The sequence below is a fragment of the Benincasa hispida genome, chromosome 6 (genome assembly GCF_027475165.1).
Source record: "Benincasa hispida cultivar pf3 chromosome 6, pf3_genome.v1.1, whole genome shotgun sequence".
NCBI classification, from domain to species: Eukaryota; Viridiplantae; Streptophyta; class Magnoliopsida; order Cucurbitales; family Cucurbitaceae; genus Benincasa; species Benincasa hispida.
In genome coordinates, this window is record NC_143483.1 from 34,565,303 (window position 1) to 34,587,662 (window position 22,360).

The 22,360-nt window shown below is 31.4% G+C and overlaps 2 protein-coding genes across 3 annotated transcripts; one reads left to right on the forward strand and one right to left on the reverse strand.

Moving 5' to 3' along the window:
* Positions 1 to 5,099: 5,099 nt before the first annotated feature.
* LOC120067849 (ribosomal RNA processing-like protein) lies at positions 5,100 to 7,370 on the forward strand. Its single transcript, XM_039019451.2, has one exon. It carries the CDS (start codon positions 5,496 to 5,498, stop codon positions 7,194 to 7,196), a length of 1,701 nt encoding a protein of 566 aa, XP_038875379.1. The 5' UTR covers positions 5,100 to 5,495; the 3' UTR covers positions 7,197 to 7,370.
* A 7,326-nt stretch (positions 7,371 to 14,696) lies between these two features.
* Positions 14,697 to 19,009, reverse strand: LOC120092633 (plant intracellular Ras-group-related LRR protein 6-like). 2 transcript variants are annotated; one of them, XM_039050780.2, is made up of 4 exons: positions 18,939 to 19,009; positions 18,448 to 18,757; positions 17,320 to 17,489; positions 14,697 to 15,604 (listed from the first exon to the last, which is right to left on the reverse strand). In XM_039050780.2, the coding sequence occupies exons 2-4, from the start codon at positions 18,706 to 18,708 to the stop codon at positions 14,914 to 14,916; spliced, it is 1,122 nt and encodes a 373-aa protein (XP_038906708.1). In that variant the 5' UTR covers positions 18,709 to 18,757; positions 18,939 to 19,009; the 3' UTR covers positions 14,697 to 14,913. The 2 variants fall into 2 exon arrangements, with proteins under 2 accessions (XP_038906708.1, XP_038906707.1); XM_039050779.2 differs by lacking the exon at positions 18,939 to 19,009 and having other exon boundaries at positions 18,448 to 18,929.
* Between the last annotated feature and the right edge of the window lie 3,351 nt (positions 19,010 to 22,360).

A 22,360-nucleotide genomic window follows, 5' to 3' on the forward strand; every position in this document is an offset into this window, starting at 1 on the left:
TAATTAATTTAAATAATTTTAGTGTATTTAAATCAAAGTTTAATATAAAAATATTGATGAGGATAATTATAGGATAATTAGTATATTTTAATTAATATCAAGTTTGGTTGATAATTTAGATTAATTAGGATTGGGATGGTAACCATTTTTTTTTTTTTTTTTTTTTTTTTTGTTATTGTTTTCGAAAATTAAGCTTATGGACACTACTTTTACCTCCAAATTTTTTACTTTGTTTACTTTTTACCAATGGTTTAGAGCACCATGCCAAATTTTGAAAACTAAAAAAAGCAGCTTTTCAAAAGTTAGTTTTTTTTTTTTTTTTTTGAATTTGACTAAGAATTAAACCATTGTACGTTAAGAAAGATGTAAATTGATGTAAAAAAAAGAGAAGAAATAGTATTAATTTTTAAAAACCAAAAACTAAATATGAAATGGTTACCAAATAGGGTCTTAGTATTTAAATTCTTTTTTCGGAAATTAATTAGTGTTTAATTAGTTATTTTATATTTACTTATAAGACTATAAATAGCCACTTTTGGTTTGTCATAGGAAGCTTTTGATTAACATTTGAATATAGAACGTTGTTTCTTTTAGAGTGAGTTCTCTCATATTTAAGGATAGATTTTTTCTTCTTTGGCCATGGATTTGACCTAATACTTCAACCCATTCCATGAAGTATTTATTTATTTTTTTTATTGATTAGATAATTAACTAATATAACAATAAATTAAATAATACTAATTTTAATTAATGATTACATTAATTGGCCACTTGCATTGAATTAAATAATTATTTAATTTTAGTTCCTATATACAAAATTAGTAAATTAAGTACAGAAATTTAACTTCTCGGCATTAGTTATTGTGCAAGATGAAGTTAAGAAATATAGTATTTTTTCAAACTATTGATAAAAATGGGGTATATGAGAAAGTATTTTTAAAAATAGGTGGGTATTGAAACTCTTGAAAAAAGTAGGGTAGTGAAATCGTGTACGGGGTACACGATTGCCATGTGGCAAAATCGTGTATGGGGTACACGATTAACATTTAATCAAGTCAGCACCACGTCGGCTGACTTGGTTGACCGGTCGCATGGAGACTCATGGATCGGGTCCACGATTGTCCGATCCACAATTTGTTTTTCTTTTTTTTTTAAAAAAAAAATAGATTGACTAATTATTATTTTTTAATTGAAGAAGTACAACAATATTAAGACTTTAGGAATGGATCCACAAATTCCTTCATTATTAAACTTAATTATATATTTAATCTACAATGAAAACATAATTATTTTGTACTCATATTAAGAAAAAAAAGGATGTCATGATATTAAAGAAGATTTACAATTAGTTCTTTAATTTGAAAATAAAAGTTTACATGAAATTTAAAACGACCCTCCTGGCCCTTACCCTTCATTGGAGTTGTCTTTGTGTCCCTCTAAATAAGGTTCACCCTACTATCGTTGTCATTTACGACAAATACGTCTTCGATCAATGTCAACAAAATTGAGTCGTCTTGTTCCAACTCTAGTAAGTTGTGTTGTACTGAATATTGTTGTACATCTCCGATAAAATTATTCTGTACAATGAAAAAAATAAATACCAAACAATATTCATATCATATATATGTGTCTGATTTTAAATCTCTTATCATGCAATAATAGTAGGCATCGTCAGGTGTGATAAATTACCTCGTGATTGAATCGTACCAGGCAAAGTAGTCATCTGATATAGCTGGCCCATTTGTTAATTCTCTTTGTGCACAACGATATGTCGTCCATGCCAGTAGGATATATATTTCACGTGGATTCGATGCCAGTCTTGGTCGTGCTTACCTCTCATATCAATGTGGTGTAGTGATGGGAGTGTATAGGACAATGAAGATATCGTTTGTCGTAGACCGAACTGTCTACTCACGATCTGGATGATGCCGCTCTACTATATGGAAGCATATAAGAGGGCTAACGGTCAACCGAATGTCTTCACCGTCACGACAATAATCAGGTATGGATGACCAAATTTGTTGTGTGGCGTGCAAATAATCTGACAAAAAAAAAAAGATAAGTATACATCCAAAATAATTTAAATATTCATTTATATATACATTTGTTACTTGACTAAGCATCAGTCTGTCAAATATTTTTCGGTACACGAGCAACATATTTGCTGACTATTCAGAGGCAGCTACTACAACACTTCATTTAAAATTATAAAAAAATACAATTAATTTATATTCTTATATAAAATGATAACGAAATAAATATATAAATGAAATAATACCTGACACTAAATGGACGATGATCTGGGGCCTGTAACTGGACTTGTGGTGCTATAATTGGAAATCTATCATAAGCCCATACATGTAGTAGTATCAGTGGTCCCGATATTTCCAACGCTTATGCATTAGTAGCCTGACAAAGTTCTCTATACAATCATGCAAGACATGCAACCACCCCATGAGTACGTACCAGCATGCCCGAAATCAGACATTAGTGGGAGGAACATGAGATGCACTAGAGTATTTGACTTGTCAGCGAACAAAAATCCTCCAATAAGTTGCATAGTGTATACTCGTGCATACCTACGTACGCTGATATCATCGGCATCAGGAGGCAATTCTGGAAACTGGAACGCCAACTAAGGGATACTCAATCTTGAGCCTTTCAGATCATCTGGTAGAACGCCTAAGAGCTCTTCACAAATATTCTTCCAATCATATTGTAGTGAACCTGTCAATGGTTGTCTGTACACTCGTAACCCAAATTGTATGACAAGCAGCGTGATTGTACATTCCCCACAAGGCAGGTGAAATGTGTGGGTTTTTGGTCTCAAACGCTCGCAATAATAAGGTGTCAATCAAGCTGGATAAATCTGATTTGTGCAACCCAAGAAAACCTGCCTGTTCAACATAGTGAATAATGCGGTGATCAAATGGGATAGTATGTTGTGCAGATGCCTCCCTTCTCCAACAACTCAAAACTACTGTAGAAGAACTATCCCATACTGATTGTGAACGATGCATATTTTGTTGATATAATTGTACAGGATTAGAAGGACCAGACTCCATTACCTAAGAAGTTCAAATTACATTACATAATAAAATCCATCACATAAAAGATACATAAAAAGTACATAAAAAGATACAATTACATGAAAAATAAATTCATTACATAAAAAGTACAATTACATAAAATGAAACAATTACATAAAAAATATAAGTACATAAAAGATACAATTACATGAAAAATACAAGTACATAAAATATACAATTACATAGAAAATATAAGTATATAAAAGATACAATTACATGAAAAATACAAGTACATAAAATATATAATTACATAAAAAAATATAAGTACATAAAAGATACACCTAATGACCCGAAAACAAAGTACCTAATGTACGTTGTGGACAAGTACGTTTGTTATGTCCTTCTCTCTTACAAATTGTACATCAAACTTTTTGGCTTGTCTCTCTCCAATCCATTTCATTATGAATGCGCGTACTTTTTGCCGACCATGTTCTCTTAGTAAGTCCGCATTTGAACGAACTTCTGTAAATGATAATTCTGGCCAATAATCTAGGTGTTCTATTGGAAGGAAGCGACCTTCATAACATCGCTTGAAATTGGACAATTTGTAGCATTCATCAATAAGTAGTATGTATGTCAAATGCATATAATTACAAACTGCAATTACATGAGAGCATGGAATCTTGAATGACTGCCACTTATTACAAGAACAGGTTCCTTCTTTCAAGCTCAAAACTTGTGTGTGTTGTCCTTTATAGGGAGAAATTATACTTATACCAATTTATACTTCAAAAGTTTGACTTTCCCTGTCAATAGATGTCACCGTATGCGCAGATGCTCGTTTTTCCCACCTCTTAAGTTTTCTCAGGGCATATTCTATATACATGTCCCCATGATCGAGTGCTTCATTGCTTTTTTGTCTTCGACGTTGTTGTGTGATAAAATGTTAGCCTAACCAAAGAAGTAATTGGTAACATTCTAGCACCTTTGAAAACACCATTCATGTATTCAACTACATTGCTTGTCATCCACCCATAACGGTACCCACCATCATCCCATAGCGGTTAAATCTTCAGGACGCATCGACATATTTATTATGATTTTTTCAACTGTTAATAGTTGACAAAAAATATGTTAATATGTACCCAACAAAATCCAATTTCTAAGTTCATATAAGATTTAAATATTATACATTTAAATCAACCCAAATCTAAGATCCATAAACTATCCAAATCTAAGATTTATAAACTATACATTTAAATCAGCCCAAATCTAACATCCATAAACTATATATTTAAATCAGCCCAAATAAAAACATAATAATATATGCATGAATCATACATTTAATTCAGTCTAAATGCAAACAAAGTAATATATATATATATATATATATATATAACCAATCTTCATTTTTATAAACATATACATATATTTCTAGGTTCAACCCAACAAATACATAATCATCAAACAAATTAATCATTAAAAAAATATCCTAATAAATAGGCAAACATAATCATCCAGAAAAATAGCTCAACAAAATCTAATTTTTAAGTTCAACATATATCCAAAAAAATGATATATATATGAAGATTATATATTAGAAAACAACGTAGGGAAATTTTTTTACCTCAGTCAAAGAAAATCGAAGGAAGACGAACGGTTTAATGGAGAAGGAGGAAGATGGATGGTTTAATGGACAAGGAGGAAGACGGAGGAAGATCGAAGTTTTCGGACGATGTTTGGACGGACGGTTAAATTTTCATATATATTGGGAGGTTTTCGGACGATGTTTAGATAGAGGGAGACAGAGGAAGATTGACGAAGAAGCATTCGGATGAGGAAGAAGAAGGGTCGCGTTGCCAGATCAACAAGCACTCTATGTACTAGGTACACGATTAAGGCGTAATCGTGTATCGGGTACACAATTAAAAAACCTAGTCAATCTTTTCAACCCTACCATATTTTTGTTAATATATATTAAAATAATATTATTTTAAAAAAATTCTATTGTGCATATTCAAGTAACATTAATGATTTTAGATATTTAAAATTCAGACATTCAAATTTATTCTATCAAGTCGCTTAGAATAATTTGAGGAGTAATTTTTACCATTAAAAATTTGAGGGTAAAATTACAAAAAAAAAACTAGTGCATTTTAGCGGTGATTTTACTTTTTGCCATTTGCACTCTATTTTATTTTCTTTTGGTTTTCTGGGAATGCGAACGGCTTTGAACTAAACCTCCCAAGGTCATTTAGGGTTCTCTCAACGCGATACAGGGGAGACCAAAAATCTCCAATCGCCGCCGTTCAGCCTTCTGTGAATTGGGAAATTCCGATTTCATCGAATTCAATCGTTTTCCCTCACACCCATCTCGTCTTTCAATCTAATTTAGCGTTTTTGTTCTGATTTCTCCCTCGTTTCTGAATCTGATAGCGAACGAGCGAGGTTTTTTGGTGAAACACAATGGAGGAGGTGGTTGAAGGGGATCAAAATTTCACTTCATTGGTCAAGCTTTTGGCGTCCTCCAATAAGGCAACTCGAGACAAGACCCTCCGTGTAATCATCAAGACATGGCTTCCGACTCAAAAGAGCCTTTCCGATGGCGATATGAAAAAGCTTTGGAAGGGTTTGTTCTACTGTATTTGGCATGCTGACAAGGTTCCTGTTCAATCTGAGCTTATTAATCGCCTCGCTTCTCTGCTCCTCCATCTCGACCTGCCGCTAGCTGTTCAGTACTTCTCTGTTTTCCTTCTTACCATGCGTCGTGAATGGGCTGGCATTGATGCTCTCAGGTTAGATAAGTTTTACCTTTTGATTCGTAGATTTTTGCACCAGTTTTTTGCTTTGTTGAAGAAGCATTCTTGGGATTTGGAACTGTGTCGTTGTTCGGTTCAAGTTTTGGAGGAAAGGGTGTTTTTCGCTGATGATAAGTTTCATGGGAATGGTGTTAATTACCAAATTGCTTCTGTGTTTCTTGAGGAACTTAAGCCGTTTCTTCCTCTTCAGAAGGAAGTCATTGATGTCCTGTTCAAGCCATTCCTCTGTTCCATGGTTAAACTGCCAGATAAAGTGTTGTTGGGAAAAATTAAGTCTAATCTTTTTGATGTGATACTTAAAATGGGGAAGCAATTACTTGACCGTCGAAAATGTGGAGATGATGTTGATTCTGGTGATGATATAGTTGTCTTCGGGACTATTTCGTTCACAAATCTATTCTCAACAACATTTTATGAATTGGGTTCTTCACCTGATTGCTGTCAAGGGAATAGAAAGGTATTGTTTGCCATGCACGAAGAGTTTCAGAAGTTGGAGAAAGATTTTATCTCATCAGGGGTTGAGATTTCATTACCAGGTCTTCAAGAGCAAGATGGGGATGAAGTGCCTACTTTGGTTCCTGTTTCCAGTGAAGAAGAGGCTCCTTCGGAAATTTCCATGGTTGATGTTGATGTGAATGCTGACTCCACTGATAAGGCACTTAAGAAGCAAAAGAAGAGTAAAAAGGCCACTGATGACAGTGGCAAGAAGAAGGCCAAGAAGGCTAAGAAGGCAAAGGAGACCACAAACGGTATTTCTGATCTTGTTTCTGAAAATACTCCTGTGAATAAGGACAATGAGAATATAGTTGTTGCTAACGGTGAGAATTCTAATAATGAACAGATTAGTGATGGAAATATGATAACCTTTGATGAAACTGTGATATCGAACCTTCAGATGCAATTTGAGAGGGCTGCTGCTGAAGCTGATTTTGAAGACAGTTTTGCGAGCCCTGTAATGTCAGCCAATGGCTCAGTCAAGAAAAGAAAGAGAGCAAAGAATGTTGATGGGTCGCAGAAACACGAAGTAGTACTTTCTAGCCAAGTAGACGCTGAAGGAAATACTGCTGCAAAAAGTGAAGAGAAGAGTGTAAAGAAGGTAAGGTTTTCAATGAAAAATAACTTGGTATGGAAACCCCATAATCCCTTACCACCTGAAAGTTTGAGACTGCCTCCCTCTGTTACTCCAAGGGGAAGTGCACTTAAGAAAGGAATACCTCCAGGTCCTATCTTGGAATTCCCTGCCACAACTAAAAGGACAAAAAGGAGAGCTGTTGCAATGAGGGCTAAGAAAGGTGTAAGAAGCTTGCCTGTCAAACGTTTGAAGAAATTGAAATCTAAGAGTACTTAGTACCTTTTGTCTTAGGGTATGAAGTTGAAGAGGTCCAAAGCTTACAAATTTTTATCATTTAATGATTGTCTTAATTACTTCGTTTCATTTGGGCGTTGTTCTCATATTGACTTTCTTGATCTCAACCATTAGAAATGAATGAAGGTTCTGATGCATTGAGTTGAGTACTTGAAATCAAATGCCGCCATGGAATTCTAGTTAAATGATCAAATTTTCTCTTTGCCTTTCATTTTGGATTTTTGTACCTGGTCATTTTTCTTTTTTCCTTCATAGGGTTCTTGTGGTACACAGCCGTGGGAGCAGATGGTTTTGCAGCGTAAATGAGTGAGAGCTAGGGTAGAATTTTGGTGCAGGGGAAGTGTAACGTTTTTTTTTTTTTGTTTTTTTTTTTTTTAATTTTTACTTTTTCTTTTGTTTAGTACTTTGTGCCTTTGTGGTTTAGTAGGCGAGTTTCAAAAAGTTTGGTTATAGCTTTAAGTTGGCTGGAAACGACTGAACTTCCTCAATTTCTAATTATGGGAAGCTGTCTTTTGCACAAGTTATTCCTTGCAGAATACCATATTATTTGCTCCTAGCCAACTATTGAGATGGTTATAAGGCGAATGCATTTTTGTTTTTCTGATACAAGTATTCATGTGAACGAATGACTTGAAATGCCTATTGTAGATTGGATATTGCATCCTCATTTTCTCATTTTCTTGTGTAATGCCTATTGTTATCTTCATACTGTACTGAATAACCAGCATTGTATAGTGCCAAATAATATTAGGGGCATGAATTGGTTTGATTCGGTTCTTGGATGAACCAGCCAAATGGGTGGGTTAGACTGAACCAAATTGACTAATAGAGGGAGAATCGGCTGGAAGTTTACTCTGGTTCGTTGGATCTTACCTCTATTTAGTGTGGATTAAATATGAAAGCTCTTCAGCTGGAGAGTTGGTTGTTTTTGTGTCTTATTCTATGTTCCTTTGAGTAGGATTTCAATACCTTTGCGTTAAGAAGAGGGTTAGGTAGAACTTATTTTCTTTGAGGATGTTTCAGTTTCTTTATTTGGAATCTGAAGTTTGTCTTTGGCTTTCCAATATTTATTGTTTTCTTGTCTTTTTACAACGAGCATTTATCTAGAGGTATAATGTGGGTTGGTTTAGGTTTATATATATGCAAACATTGACGTTGAACTATTGTATTGGTTTAGGAAAAACGAAAATTAATTATGAAACCATTCTTTTAAAATTGAACCAATGCATGTTCAAATTGACTTATTAAATTAAAATTGACGAAATCCAATTTGATTTGGTTGGTTCAGCGATTTTGGCTAGCACCTCTATTCCCTAATACATAGCCCAAGCTAATATTAAATACAGCTAATCAATTAAACTTGAGTTTTTTTTTTCTCTCTGCAAAGGTATTGAATTTCGATAAAGAGAAGAGGATCTCAAGATGTTGAGGTCAAGGTACAAATACAACACATCCAAAAGAGCTAACAAAAGAACAAGGACAAAATTCAACCAAATACATTTAGGGAAAAGAACACCCACAACTTAAGGAGAAGAGTCTCAAGGAGAATAACCTTACTGAATCCTTTGGATAGAAGTCTCAAGTCACTTAGAACAACAAAGAAAAATCTCATACTACACAATGTAATTAATCACATGGAGAGAATGCAAGGTAGTTTTATGGATATAAAGATTTTATTAATATGATAAAAAAACAATACACTGACTCTATTCTTACATCTCGATCAACTACTTGCACTAAAGTGACAAAATCCAACTTTCTTATAATGAGAACACCCTCTTAACAATAGTATATTGCCCCAAATAGCTTGACTAAAAGAGCAATCGTCAATGAATAAGCACCTCCTAAACTCAACTCTACCAATGTATATAATATATACACTACTACGGATATTAGAACACCACCTGCTAATACGATCACATGTCTATAACTGATTATGAAGAGCAGGCCAGTTAATGATAGAATGTATAGGAATGTCATCTCCAAACCAAAGAAGGCTAAGACCAAAGTACCATAGGATGCCTAAGATATATGGACTCTCGAGGACTAATGGCTAAAAATACTCCAGAATGACAGGGGAGTTAGGTCACACAATTCTCCCTTCCCTCCGTCACAATTAATTGTACTTGTTGGAAGGTTAGTCTCAAGTCCCATCAAAACAGAGGAAATCACCAACTTTAGCATGAAGGCAACTATGTGTATCCAAAATAACTACAATATTAAACTGTTGAAGAATAGGATCCTTTTCTAACCAAGGGTCAAGCAAAACCAAACAACATTACCCGTCTCCATTAAAAAAACATACCATGGGTTGCAAATTGTTTCAAACACAAAGGATAACCCGTCAACACCAAGAAGATGGACTAGAGAGACAAACCACCCAAATACTTCGACCATGCAGTCTATTGGCCTCCATACAGGGCGACCCACAATGATCCAAAATGAATTAGGACAAGATATTGTGTTTGTTTAATCTTTAAATTTTGAATACTTTTAATGAAGGGATTGAACGCTTCGATCTCGAAGCGAAAGCGATGGAATCACATGCTTTGATTTTGTATAGAATTAAAAATCATACAAAAACACTAAATTGGTTAAGCATAAGAGAATCATACCGTTGTTGATATGTAGCTGCAACAAGAAGCTTCTCCAAATGATGTTCTTCTTCATGAGATCTTTCTCGCTATCACTCTAACAATTATCCAACTTGTGAGAGACTTCTTAAAAGAATTGAAGGAATTGGGAGAACAGTGAAAATTTCTCTATGATTTTGAGAGATATATTAACTGCTTAAAATTCTTCATTTGTAAGGTCCTATTTCTAGAATCTAATTAGAGCAACCCTAATTATCTATATTATTAATTTAATATCTTATATTAGAATACAAAATATCTAATTATTTAAATCATATTCAAATAATTTAATTCTCCCATATTATATAGTTTTAATTAATTATTTGAATCGTATTCAAATATATTAATTCTTCCATATAATAAAGTTTTAAATTTGAATCTCATTCAAATTAGCTTTATAATATTGTATTATTAATTGTATCTAATACAATGAATATATTTTCCTTCGTAAATTTGAACATTTCAAAATTTACCTTTAATACATTTTATCCTTGTTGGTTTATGGTGTTGGGGTTGATACTCTAAATCTCGTAGGGTCCTATAGTTTGTAAACATATTGTATGGACAAACTCATTCTGTATTTAATAAAATATATGATATTTTATTCACATTGTCTATAGAATATATGGTATTTTAGTTGCATTAACCATAAACTAATAAACTAATATCCAATGTTATCTTTGTAACTTAAACATGTATGTGGAACATACTGGTGGATCATGTTTAAGTGATAACCTAAATGATTTGTAGTATATGGATAATGTTGAGTATCTTATCCTGGTAACACTACGAGTATGGTCCGCTTTGTAGGTGTTACAATTGTTGTAAAGTGATACAAATGATCTGATCCTGATCATTCATGTATTAGACATGCGAGTAAGGATATTCTATACAAAGGAGTTTGTATAAGACCGGACCACAAAATGTTTAGTCTCATTATATAACGTCGTTCATAATAGAAACTTATATTTCACCAAGATGACCATAGGTAACATGACTTGAATCCTGAGTGAGTTGTGAACTCCTGCCTATGAAGGCAATCCTTTGATTTGTATGGGTAAGAGTGGCCAGATCGTCGACTCAACAAGCCTACCATTTTGAGGATTCGTCTGATTCGGGAGTTGGGAACATAGTTACACAAGATGGAATTCACTCCTTCCCCGAGGTAAGGGTAAGTAAATAAATTGCTCCCTTAAAGGCTGATTCTGGGTATTGAATAATGTGGTGCCACACACTCTCCTGGCTCGAGAGGGGTTTAGTCATAGTTGGACTATGATCTATTGTTCATTAGAGCGATTAGTGGTACTTAAAGAAGTTAGATGTAACTATAGGGGCAAAACGGTAATTTGGCCTGGCTGTACTTATGTGCAATTTGTAAGGGTCATCGTATTGTTGATTGGTTATATCCAATAGACACAGAAATATATCTGTAGTGCGAAGAGTGTATCTGTCGGTCTTTAGTGGAGTGCCCGACAGTTAATGGATGGTAAATAATGTAATAAAAGAGTTTAATTAATTATTCATGTACCGTTAGAGCTTCAAACTATAGGTTCATGAGGTCCCCTTGGTAGCTCAATAGGATTTAGTTCAAAATCAGTTTTTGGATTAATTTGAATTGTTCAAATTAATAGAGGAATTTAATTATATGTGGTATAATTAAATTATTTCGATTATATGTGATACAATTGTCATAATATATTTGACACATTATAGCTTAATGGGAGGAAATAAATATTTGAATGAGATTCAAATATATTTTCTATAAATGTGATTCATAGTTGTTAAATTTAATATAAATGAGATTTATATTAAGTGTCATATAACATAGAAAAGAAACTATAGTTTATATTGTATGTGATACAATATTAAAACTATAGGTTATATGTTATATTTGATATAACATATAATTTAATATAAATGTAATATGATAAGTTAGTTATCATATTTATTTATATTATATTATTATTATTTGAATAATAAGGAAGGGAGTCCCTTCCCTATCTTTTCTCTCCACCTATTCATTAGTGCCGGTGGTTATACTTTATGGCAAGAAGAATAAAAGAAAATTGTTTTCTTCTTCTTCTACGCTGTTGTTGAACGATTGAGAGAAAGAAATTACAAAAGCATTCTGTGTTTTTTGTGTTCTTGAGAGATTTCTCAATCTTCCTCCTCCACCTTAAACTTTCCGTCTTAACCAAAATAGTTAGAGTCTACCACTCCTAGGTTCTCACCCTGAGAATACCAAGGTAACATTGTGGTAATATCCAGGTTTTAGTTCGAGATTTATCTTGAAGAAGGTGTTCAAGTTGTTCGTGATCCATATGAGGAAAATCGTGAAGAAAAGGTTCTACAAAGGTAATGTTTCTTGAAACCTTTTCTTGTAAAACATGTTGTAATTTAGTTTTAAATGCATATCTATTTGTATGTTTACTGTAAACTTTGTATTCAATCATTAATAGAATTTGGTCGATTCGCTTCTGCTCAAGGTTCTCCTCATACAAGTTCCTTCACATGGTGGGCTAGCAAGGGACCTTATGAACCTATAGATTATAAACTCCAATGATCCAAGATTAATGAACTAATCTCTTTAATTAATTAATCTATATTTATTAACTATAAGGCAAACCACTATAGACCTATAGTTGCACTCTTATGCACAGCAACGCAAGTTATGTCCATGAATATAATCATTATAAGTAAGTCGATTCTTAACGAGTTGTTCGTAAATACAATTGAGTTAAAAGTCCATTTTACCCCTATAATTACCTCTATCTTCTTAAGTAGCACTAATCCTCTAATGAACAATTTGTTTATGGTCCAACCATAAACTAAGAGTCTCTCTTAGGCCAATGGGAGAGTGGGGTCCCCTGTTCAAGTCCCTGGTCACATGCATGCCACTACCTTTGATTTGAAGAATGGTACAATGAGAAAGAGTTCGACAATGACCTCGATGTTGTCAAGATTGTAGACACTATATTATGTAAGAGAGGGCTACATATAACATGTATGTAAAGAAAGGGCTACACGTAACATATACTCATGCATTGTTGCACGACTTTGATCCATTTAAAAGTTTCTCAAAATTCATAATGAAAAATGATAAAACTGAGATGAATCTTTCGTATGAAAGTTAAATATATATTTTGGATGTTGATATTCACTACAAGAAAAGAGTTATTTTCCAACACTTATATTCATCAGAAAATACTCAAAAAGGCATTGACAGTCTATCTCCTGATGACTAGAGAGGTATTAGGAGTATTATCGGGAAAAACTCATTGACCATCTCTTGATACTTGTAGAAATGGTCTCATCTAGTGAAATACCCCGTGTGTCGAGAATATCCCGACATACCGTCAACACGGAGCGATACTAAGACCACATGAAGGCTTCTCCGACCCTCGCGTGGTTCACTAGTTCTGAAGTACCCATATCAATCCAGAATATATTTACAACCCCCTGAAAACATAATAAAATGCCAAACAATATTTAAAATATATGTTTATGCTTTCGTTTTACTCTTCTATTTTGTTGAGGTGTACCCACACAAGATATTTGAAATATTAATTTCATTGTTTGTGAAATAATCTCTCGTGGAATACCATACTAGGCTCCATTGTCACTATAAACAAGTTTCACCTTTTCAAAAAATTGGCATTCAATCATTGTAAGGGGTTATTTGGGGCACTAAGATGATATAGGATGTGGGGAGTTCTGATGTCTGTGTTTGGGTGTGCAGAGTTGTTATGTCTGAGTTGATATGTCTGTGTTTGGGTGTGTAGAGTTGTCATGTCAGTGCTATCTGGTTCAATTTTTGTACTCTATAATAATTTTCCTATCTGTCAGTGCTATACTTACCACATGCCATGTAAAGCATCTCATGCATCACTGACTTAATTTAAGAAAATTTTCACATATAGAAAAAATGTCAAACTCTTTATAGAAAAAAAATATTATTCTATCAGTGTCTATCATATAACATTAATAATAGACTTTTATTAGTTTCAATTGTTGATAGACATTGATAGACTTTTATATCAACCTCTATCAGTTTATATTAAAGAAGATTAAATTTTGCTATTTTGTGTAAATAGTTTTCTTATTTTTCTATTTTTAAAAATTTCCTTTAATTCAATTTGATTCATTTTAATTTTAGAAATATTATTTTAGAAACAAACACAATAGAATAAATGAAAAATGTATGTTTGAAAAATTGATATTTTTATGAGTACAGATAAGTCTAAAACTTTCATTAAAAAAAAAAAAAAAAGTAAAAAAAAGTTGCTGAAAAAATGAGGTAGATTTTGAGGTCTAAAAAGGTGATTTGAAACCAAAAGGCAAAAGGGGTTGGATAGCTTTAGGGGTTTACTTTTTATAAGTAATCTACTAAAGACTAAGAACGATTTTGAAGATTTAATAGGAAATAATTTGGGTCACTCTACCCTAGTTAAAATTAACTTTAGAAAATGCTATCTTCCCTCAAAACTTTACATACAAAAACTTGATTAATTTGAGATATTCTTGCCTTCAAAATTTTTTTTGAGATATTAATGTATTCCTTCTCTAAATAATCTTTCGTATGAATGCTCATGTGAGTCAATTTCACTATTTTTTTTTTTTAAAATTGTTAACTTTGTTCAATTTTAAAAGTGAATCTGTAATTTTAAGTTGATCTATAATTTGAGAGAACAAAAGACAAAAAAAAAAAAAAATTGAAAGTGAAGAAATGTATGCCAAGAGAAAGAAAAAAAAAGTGAAAATGAAATTTCACATGCATTGTTATTTAAAGGGTTGTAAGCTCACTATACTAAAATATTTTACCTCCTGCATGAACAGTAAAATTTGTGTGTTTCTTTAATAGCATTTCTATTAAAAATGCTCTAAAAAGCTATAAAAAGGCATACGTGTCGTGGTGGACACTACATTATGTAACAGATAGGGTTACACCACTTTGTTCTATTAAGAGTTTCTCAAACTTCACTATGAAAAATGAAATGATAAAATTGAGATTAGTCTTTCTTATGAAAATCAAATATATATTTTGGATGACAGCATTGGAAATAGCCTCATCTAGTGAAGTACCCCCGTGTCGAGAAAAAGCGACGTGGCGAGAATATACCGACATACCTCGGCGAAGTGAGACCATCAATGGAGCGATACTGAGACCACATGAAGGCTTCTCGATCCTCACGTGGCTCAGTAGTTCTAAAGTACCCATATCCGCCATTAAAGGTTCCATATCGAACTAACTTCCCCACCCATGACTTCTTCTTATGAGAGCTACTATGTCCTGCATTCATCTTCTCACTCAAATATTCCTTGACAGCATGTAGTCCTTGTTCGAACACGAGTGGTGGCGGAGAAGATAAAGGATTTCCATCAACGCAAAGTTTGTGAAGTCTCTTGAGACAGCCAATGGAGTCGGGGAGAGCGGTTATTCTATTGTAGCTAATGTCTAGTTCGACTAAAGACAACAAAAGACCAATGGAATAAGGCAAAGCTTTAAGATGGTGAAAGTTTTGGCTGACATTCAAGACTTCTAGCTTAATTAGGTTTTCAAGGTCATCGGGGAGAGAAGTAAGGCAATTTAGGCGGGCATCGAGGACACGAAGGTTGGTGAGGTGGGAGATGGAGTTGGGAAGATAAATAAGCTTGTTAGAGTTTACTGAGAGCTTCTTTAGGTTTCTTATTTCAAACCCTAATGCGTCTGGAAGTTTTGTTAACTTGTTGAAATTCACGTTCAATTCTTCCAAGGATCTGCAATCAAACATATATATATATATATATTCATTGTTGATATTTCTATAAGTTAGTTTAACATTAAAGTCAAATAATATCTTTAATATTCCTAAATCAACAAAGTATCAAGTTGTCATTGATACTTATTAGAACTATTATTTATTATTAATATCATAAAATATCAAAAAGTAGTTAGGATTTGTGGAGAGAGGGGAAGCAATTGTGAAATAAAGAATTTGCTTTTTTGGGAGATATATTATGAAATTAACAAAAATATCTAGCAAACTAACTTTTGATGTAAGGCTAATAGGGGAAAAAAAAAAGAAAAGTAAGATTAGATATCAAATGACGTTACAAGACTCAAATAGACACAAAGGTACAATTATGTAGTGTACCTTAAATAATATCACTTTTTTGGTGAATTTTAATTCCAATTAAGAATGTGTTTTCTGTTTTTACTTGAACAAAAGAAAATATATATATATATATCTTCCTATTTTCTTATTAAAAAAAAAAAAAAAAAAGACAACTACAAGGGATCATAGAATTCAGACTATTTTTGTAATTAATTTGAAATTTTGACTTATTTGTAAACATTTTTTTAAAAAATTAATTAGTAGGCTAGATAAGTACAAATCCTTATATTTCCTTTTCATTTATTTTTTCTATTTGGTAAAAATGAACATTCATTGCATACAATCAAAACATATTTATGTTAGTAGCATTATATTTATTAATATTTTATAATGTATTCAAAGGGGGGAATGATGAGAGGCATATGGCATATGCCTCCCACCATAGACTAATTTTAATTTGTTAGCTCTCTCTATTTCTTCTTCTTTTTTAAATGTCAAAGTCCAATCATGATTTATCCCATTATCTTTTATTGATGCTCCTTTGCTTTTCATATAATTTTATACCCACTTGACCTAATATATATAAATTGCTCATTTTTGAGGTCAATGCTTGTGTTATTTTACCTTTTTGTTACTTTTCCTTTGTAATAGCTGCATCTTTTTTACTTCTTAATCACCATACTTTTTACCCTTTTCAAATTACCACCAAGTTTTTTTAAATTGTAAAACATAGGAGAAAAGAAAATCAATATAAAAATCTTTTATGGATGTATTATCAAAAGTATTTTTAGATATTAACATTTTAATACTTATATTAGTATTGCTTCTTAGTTTATAATATCCATTGGATTTTTTTTCATTTATTTCTTACCAATTTCTATTTGGAAAATATAACAAAAAGCAGTTTCAATACCTAAAAACCTATCACATAATGCTAGCATTAGAAAAGACTCCACCAGAATCCTTTTTTACTCTACTTATAATACATGTTTGAAATCAATTTTAAAATCGTTAAAATATAGGTTCAAAATATCATTCTCAAACATATCCTAAAAACAGAATATATAAGACACTAAATATAACATTGGCACATTTAACTAGTTTAGATAATCAAACCAATTTTTTTTTACTATCTTTACATATACACAACAAATATAACTCATTAGAAGGTATAAATTTCTTTCTAAAAATAAGAAAACGACATTGAATGTCATGTTGAATCAAAGTTATTTAACTGATTAAGACATTATAACTTTGACTAAAACATAAGATGTTCAAATATCGAAACCACATATTATTAAACTCGGGAAAGAAGAATGAAGAAGAGTTAGAGCATGTTCGGGTGATGAGTAAAATTTAGAGAGAGAAACAACGAACCTGCAATCAACAAGAGTTTTGGGAAGGGTAGCAATGAGATTGCCAGAGACATTTAAAGTCTTGAGCTTACCCAAACAACCAATGGAATGAGGAAGAGATTTTAATTGGTTTGAGTGAACGTCTAATACCACAACGTTTAACAATCTTGCTGTGAGAGACTCTGGGATGCTCTATAAAATTTAGAAAATAATAACAAAAATAAAAACACACATTAATTAACAAGAAGAATTGTTTTCAAATAAAGAAAAATGAACAAACTTTTTTACAAATATAACAAATGCTACTATCTATCAGTGATAGACAACGATAAAAATCTATTAATATCTTATAAGTGTCTATTGTGGTTTGTTGTCCACTGATAGATAAATCTATTAATATCTTATAAGTGTCTATTGTGGTTTGTTGTCCACTGATAGATGTCTATCGCAATCTATCACTGATATACAATGATATTTTGTTGAAAATATTTTCTTACCATTTAAAACAATTTCCCTAACAATAATATTTGTTAAGAAAAATCATTTTGTTTGATAAATTTTATTTTCTTAGTTTTTTTTCGTTTGGTTAAAAATAGACCCATAAGGTGTGTTTGATAATTGTTGTTTTAAAGAAAGAAAGTTCTAAGTAAGTTTTTTCCCCCTAAAAAATGAAATTTTTAAATGATAAAATTATTTTTTTTAATGTATAAGTGATATATAAGTAAAAATCATATGGTTAGAAAATATGAAGTTTTCTCTAAAATTATATCATTAGAAAATAATAAGTGTTCTTTAACTTTTATAAGAACAATTAGTTCCATTTTCCAAGAAATTTTCTACAATATAGATATTCCTCTAATAAGTTCTTAAGAAAAATAGAGGATTTTGTCTTCTATTTTTCTTAAATAAATAAAAGCTTAATAATTTTATTTTATTTTTTTTTTCCAAACACAAAAGTTGATGGGAAGTTATGAGGAATAAGTCTTTTTCAGATAAAGTAACCAATTGATTTAAAAATTAGCATAAGTAAATAGTAATTATATTCATAAGGATAGTTTCATGAAAATAATATTGAAAACTAAAGATGAAAAAAGAGAAGCATGGATATATCCCAACATAGGTGAAAAATAAAAGGGAAGAGAGAGATGACCTGAAGGTTATTATTAGAGAGGTCTAATTTGCAAATGGTGGCCAAATTTAGATTAGGATTGGGCAAAGAATTCAAAGAAATGCCACTCAAATCCACAATCTCAAGCCTCTCAGCCTCCTCCACCACCCTTCTATTTCTCTCGGCCGCCACCGCCACCCCGGTCCCGGGCATCGTCATGGCCACCATCCTCCTCCCGGCCCCCATCGTCATGCCCGCCTCCGTGGCTGGCTGCCGCAGCTGCTGCTCAAACAACATGTTCATAGCTTCCCCCACAAGATCAACTCAAATCTTTTTTCTTTTTTTTTCTTACCTATTCTCCAAGAAACCAAACAAAAGCAACACAAAAGAGAGAGTGTGTTAAAAAAAAATGGAATTGGAACAGATTAGAATAGAATAGACTTATTTTTTGGTTGTAGTTATAAGGATGTGTTTGGATGGAGATCAATTTTTTAAGGATTTGTAATGATAAAATAAGAAAACTTGAGACCTACCACGTGTGGAACAAAAAAAATAGGTGTTTTTTTTTTTGGGGGAGCAAAATGGAAGTACAATGGCTATGTACATTGGGAAGTTTGCTTTTTATTCCTTCTCTTTGATAAAGTCAACCCTTTCGATTATGTCCCTTTCTTTTTTTCTTTTTTTTAAATATGGGTTATATTTAAAAATTTTGAATCTATATCAATTACAACTCTAAATTAATGATTATATCAATTTAAACTCTAAATACTTTTGTAAGTAAATTAATAGAAAAGTTATTTTAAATGATGAAATTATTGAAAATATTTACAAATTATAATAAAATATCGCAGTCTATCGCCTACTATTTGTGTCTATCATTGTATAGATAGACACATATATAGTAGTTTATAGTAGTCCATCGCAAATAGAAAGTGAAATTTTGCTATATTTGTAAATATCTTGATTCATTTTTCTTTATTTAAAAACATCCCTTAATTTAGACTCATCGTTAGGATTTTATTTTAAAATCATAATTGAATAACCTTTCATACATATATAAGACTTGATCAAATTTGAGTGGATTTTTATCCAATCGTCTTCCTCTCTTTTTCTCTACTCATTTAGAAAGAATTACTCCATAAGTTTTCTTCCTAATCTTGTGAGATTCTTGGGGTTTTAAGTGATTTTTTAGTTGATTATAAACTAAATCAAATGAAAATAACTATCAATCACTAACATTGATGCGATTTAAATTGATACAATTAATTCTTTTGAGATGTTAATTGATACAATCACAAATCACAAATTTTAGAGTATAAATTGATATTATATATAATTATAGATTTATAATTTTTAAAAAAAATTACCCTCGACAACCCGTAATATTCTCTCTATATGCACTATTTTTTTTCTCTCTGATCTTCGTAGCCGTTTGTTGTTTTACCAAATTTGGTTGGAAAGTAGTTTTTTAATCTTAAGGCAAAACCAAACAAAACGGGATTTTTGTTTATTTCTTAGAGCTATAAAATCCTAAAGACCATGCATATTGTAATGGCTACAATCGACCATCTTTAATCTCTAAGTCGAAAGTCATTTGGAACCACGAGTGAAGGAACGACGTGTTTCAATCATTTATCACTGTTTGATGAGGCTCGGACGATTAATATTGCATTCAAAAGGTATATATTTCTATATATATTGAGAAACAACCCTAAATGATGTTGATATAGAGTTTTACCATAAGTTTTTATATGATCTTCATTGACTTCATATTCGTGTAGAGAGATTAAAGGGAATTGTGTTTAGAGCTTCATATTTCAACATGTTCATGTGGTAATGTAGTAGATAGGTTAAATTATAACTTTAATCGTTAAATTAGTTTCAGGTTTATGTCTTTTTAGTTATTAAACTTTCAAAATGTATATAATATTAGAATATGTCTCTAATAAACCTCTAAGCTTTTAATTCTATATATAGCATCGTTAACATATTCAAAAAAAATTTAATAATCTATTAAATAAAAAGTTGAATTTTATATATAATGTGGAATCCTAAAACTCAGTATTATTGTCGGGTAAGTTTATGAATTTAAAAAAAAAAAAAAAATTAATGACCAATTAGACAAAAATTTGAAATTTTTGGGATCTAAGAAAAAAAAAACAAAATTGAAAGCTTAAAAACCTAATACAAATCCAATTAATGTTCATTGGCCTATTTGATACAAAATTGAGAGTTCATAAGCTTTACTTTTTAAAGTTTAGAGACTAAGGACATGTATTGACTTGAGAATAAAGTGTTATTGAAAAAACTCATTTTTATTTAAATACTTTTGATAAAAATGGATTAAAATACACTTAAAAAAAGTTATTTTGAGTGGTTGCTAAACATTCTAATTTCTTCTAAAATGATTTTTTTTAAAAAAAAAATTAAACACTTAAAATGTATTCAAATACAACCTACGTAGAGATATAATCCTAAAAATTCAGAGATTTAACTTATGATTCAACTAGTTTTATCTTACTACATCAAAAGAGCTATTATACCTAAAGATTAAAAGGTTTTTGGGACAAGAAGTTGGTTACTATAGTTGGGTTATAATATTTTGTATTTGAAGTGTAGATTATTTTAGTTTGAGTTGTAATAGTATGTGGTTGAAATGTAAACTATTTTATTTTGAGAGGGAAATAATAAACACTGTAACAAAGAATAAAAAAGTAATGAATGTAAAATAGTAAAAATTGCATCAAATAGTGAATACCGTAGCAAATGATGGTTTTGAAATAGTGTTAATTGTAGCTAATTGAGAAATACAAAATAGTATTTACTGTAACCAGACGTGATTATTATAATCTTAAGATAGTTCTCGTCTCAAACAGACTCAAAATTTTCAAAATCCTTCCATATTTGGGAGTTCCACTAAAGATAAGTCTCAAACTTGTTATGCTCAAAATGGTGGAGATATCCCTCAAACCACTCACATGATTTGATTGCTCATTGTACTAATGTCAGCAATATCAACCCTTGATGACATTGAGAGGGGTTTTGACCTCTTCTAAGTATCTAGTTGATCACTAAATCACTTAATGTCCCCCAACATTGTGTGTCATTGTCTTTTAATAGTTATTCACTAATTGGCAACCCTCTCAAATTTTAAGGTTGAGTAATCAATTGAGTCATCTTCATATTTAAATTTCTTTTTTTCTTTGAGATTCCAACGATATATGGAATGAAAAATTTTGAACCTCTGATTCTTTGAATCGAAAATATATATCTTAATCCATTGAATTATGTTCAGATTTGACTCAAAGATATTTTTTTAATTCTCTTTTCATTTGCAAGCTTTCAAATTTTTGTACTTTAAAGGTTTTTGAACTATAAGAAAAGTCTCCTCTAAAGTTTTGAAGTTAGAACTTAATAGGTCATTATTAATGGGTTGTTAAAACTTAGATATTTTTAAACTTCAAAATTTATTAGATACAAGATTATCAATAATTTAAAGATTTAATAAACACTATTAAAGTATAAAGACAATACAATATTAGAGCAACCATCCCCACCAAAAATAAACCATAAAAGAAATGGAAGACAATCCCTAACTTATATATTATTATTTTAGTCAAAATTTTATTATATCTTTTATAGCCATTAGTTGGCCCTCCAAAATATATTTTCTAGATAGCCCCCTCTTGAATCACATCGATGTCTTTATTATTTGTCCTTATCATATATATATATAAACATTTTAAAGCTGATAATTAAATGTATAACAACATTTGTAAAAAAATGATAAATGGAACAAAATTTGTAGTGATAGACTATATCGTTGATAGGAGTCTATCAGCAGTCTATCATTGATAGATTTTGAGAGTTGGATTTAAATTTTGTTGTATAATATTGTACTATATCTGCTAATATTTTGAAATTAATTGTTATATTCACAACTAACCCTAGATAA

What these genes read in the sequence shown, in the direction of transcription:
- LOC120067849 (XM_039019451.2), top strand. Translation starts at nt 5,496, where the DNA reads ATGGAGGAGGTGGTTGAAGGGGATCAAAATTTCACTTCATTGGTCAAG.
- LOC120092633 (XM_039050780.2), bottom strand. Translation starts at nt 18,708, where the DNA reads ATGAACATGTTGTTTGAGCAGCAGCTGCGGCAGCCAGCCACGGAGGCG. An exon ending in TCTCTAATAATAACCTTCAG is followed by an intron (nt 17,490 to 18,447) that starts GTCATCTCTCTC and finishes TAAATTTTATAG; the next exon opens with AGCATCCCAGAGTCTCTCAC. An exon ending in AAAACTCTTGTTGATTGCAG is followed by an intron (nt 15,605 to 17,319) that starts GTTCGTTGTTTC and finishes GTTTGATTGCAG; the next exon opens with ATCCTTGGAAGAATTGAACG.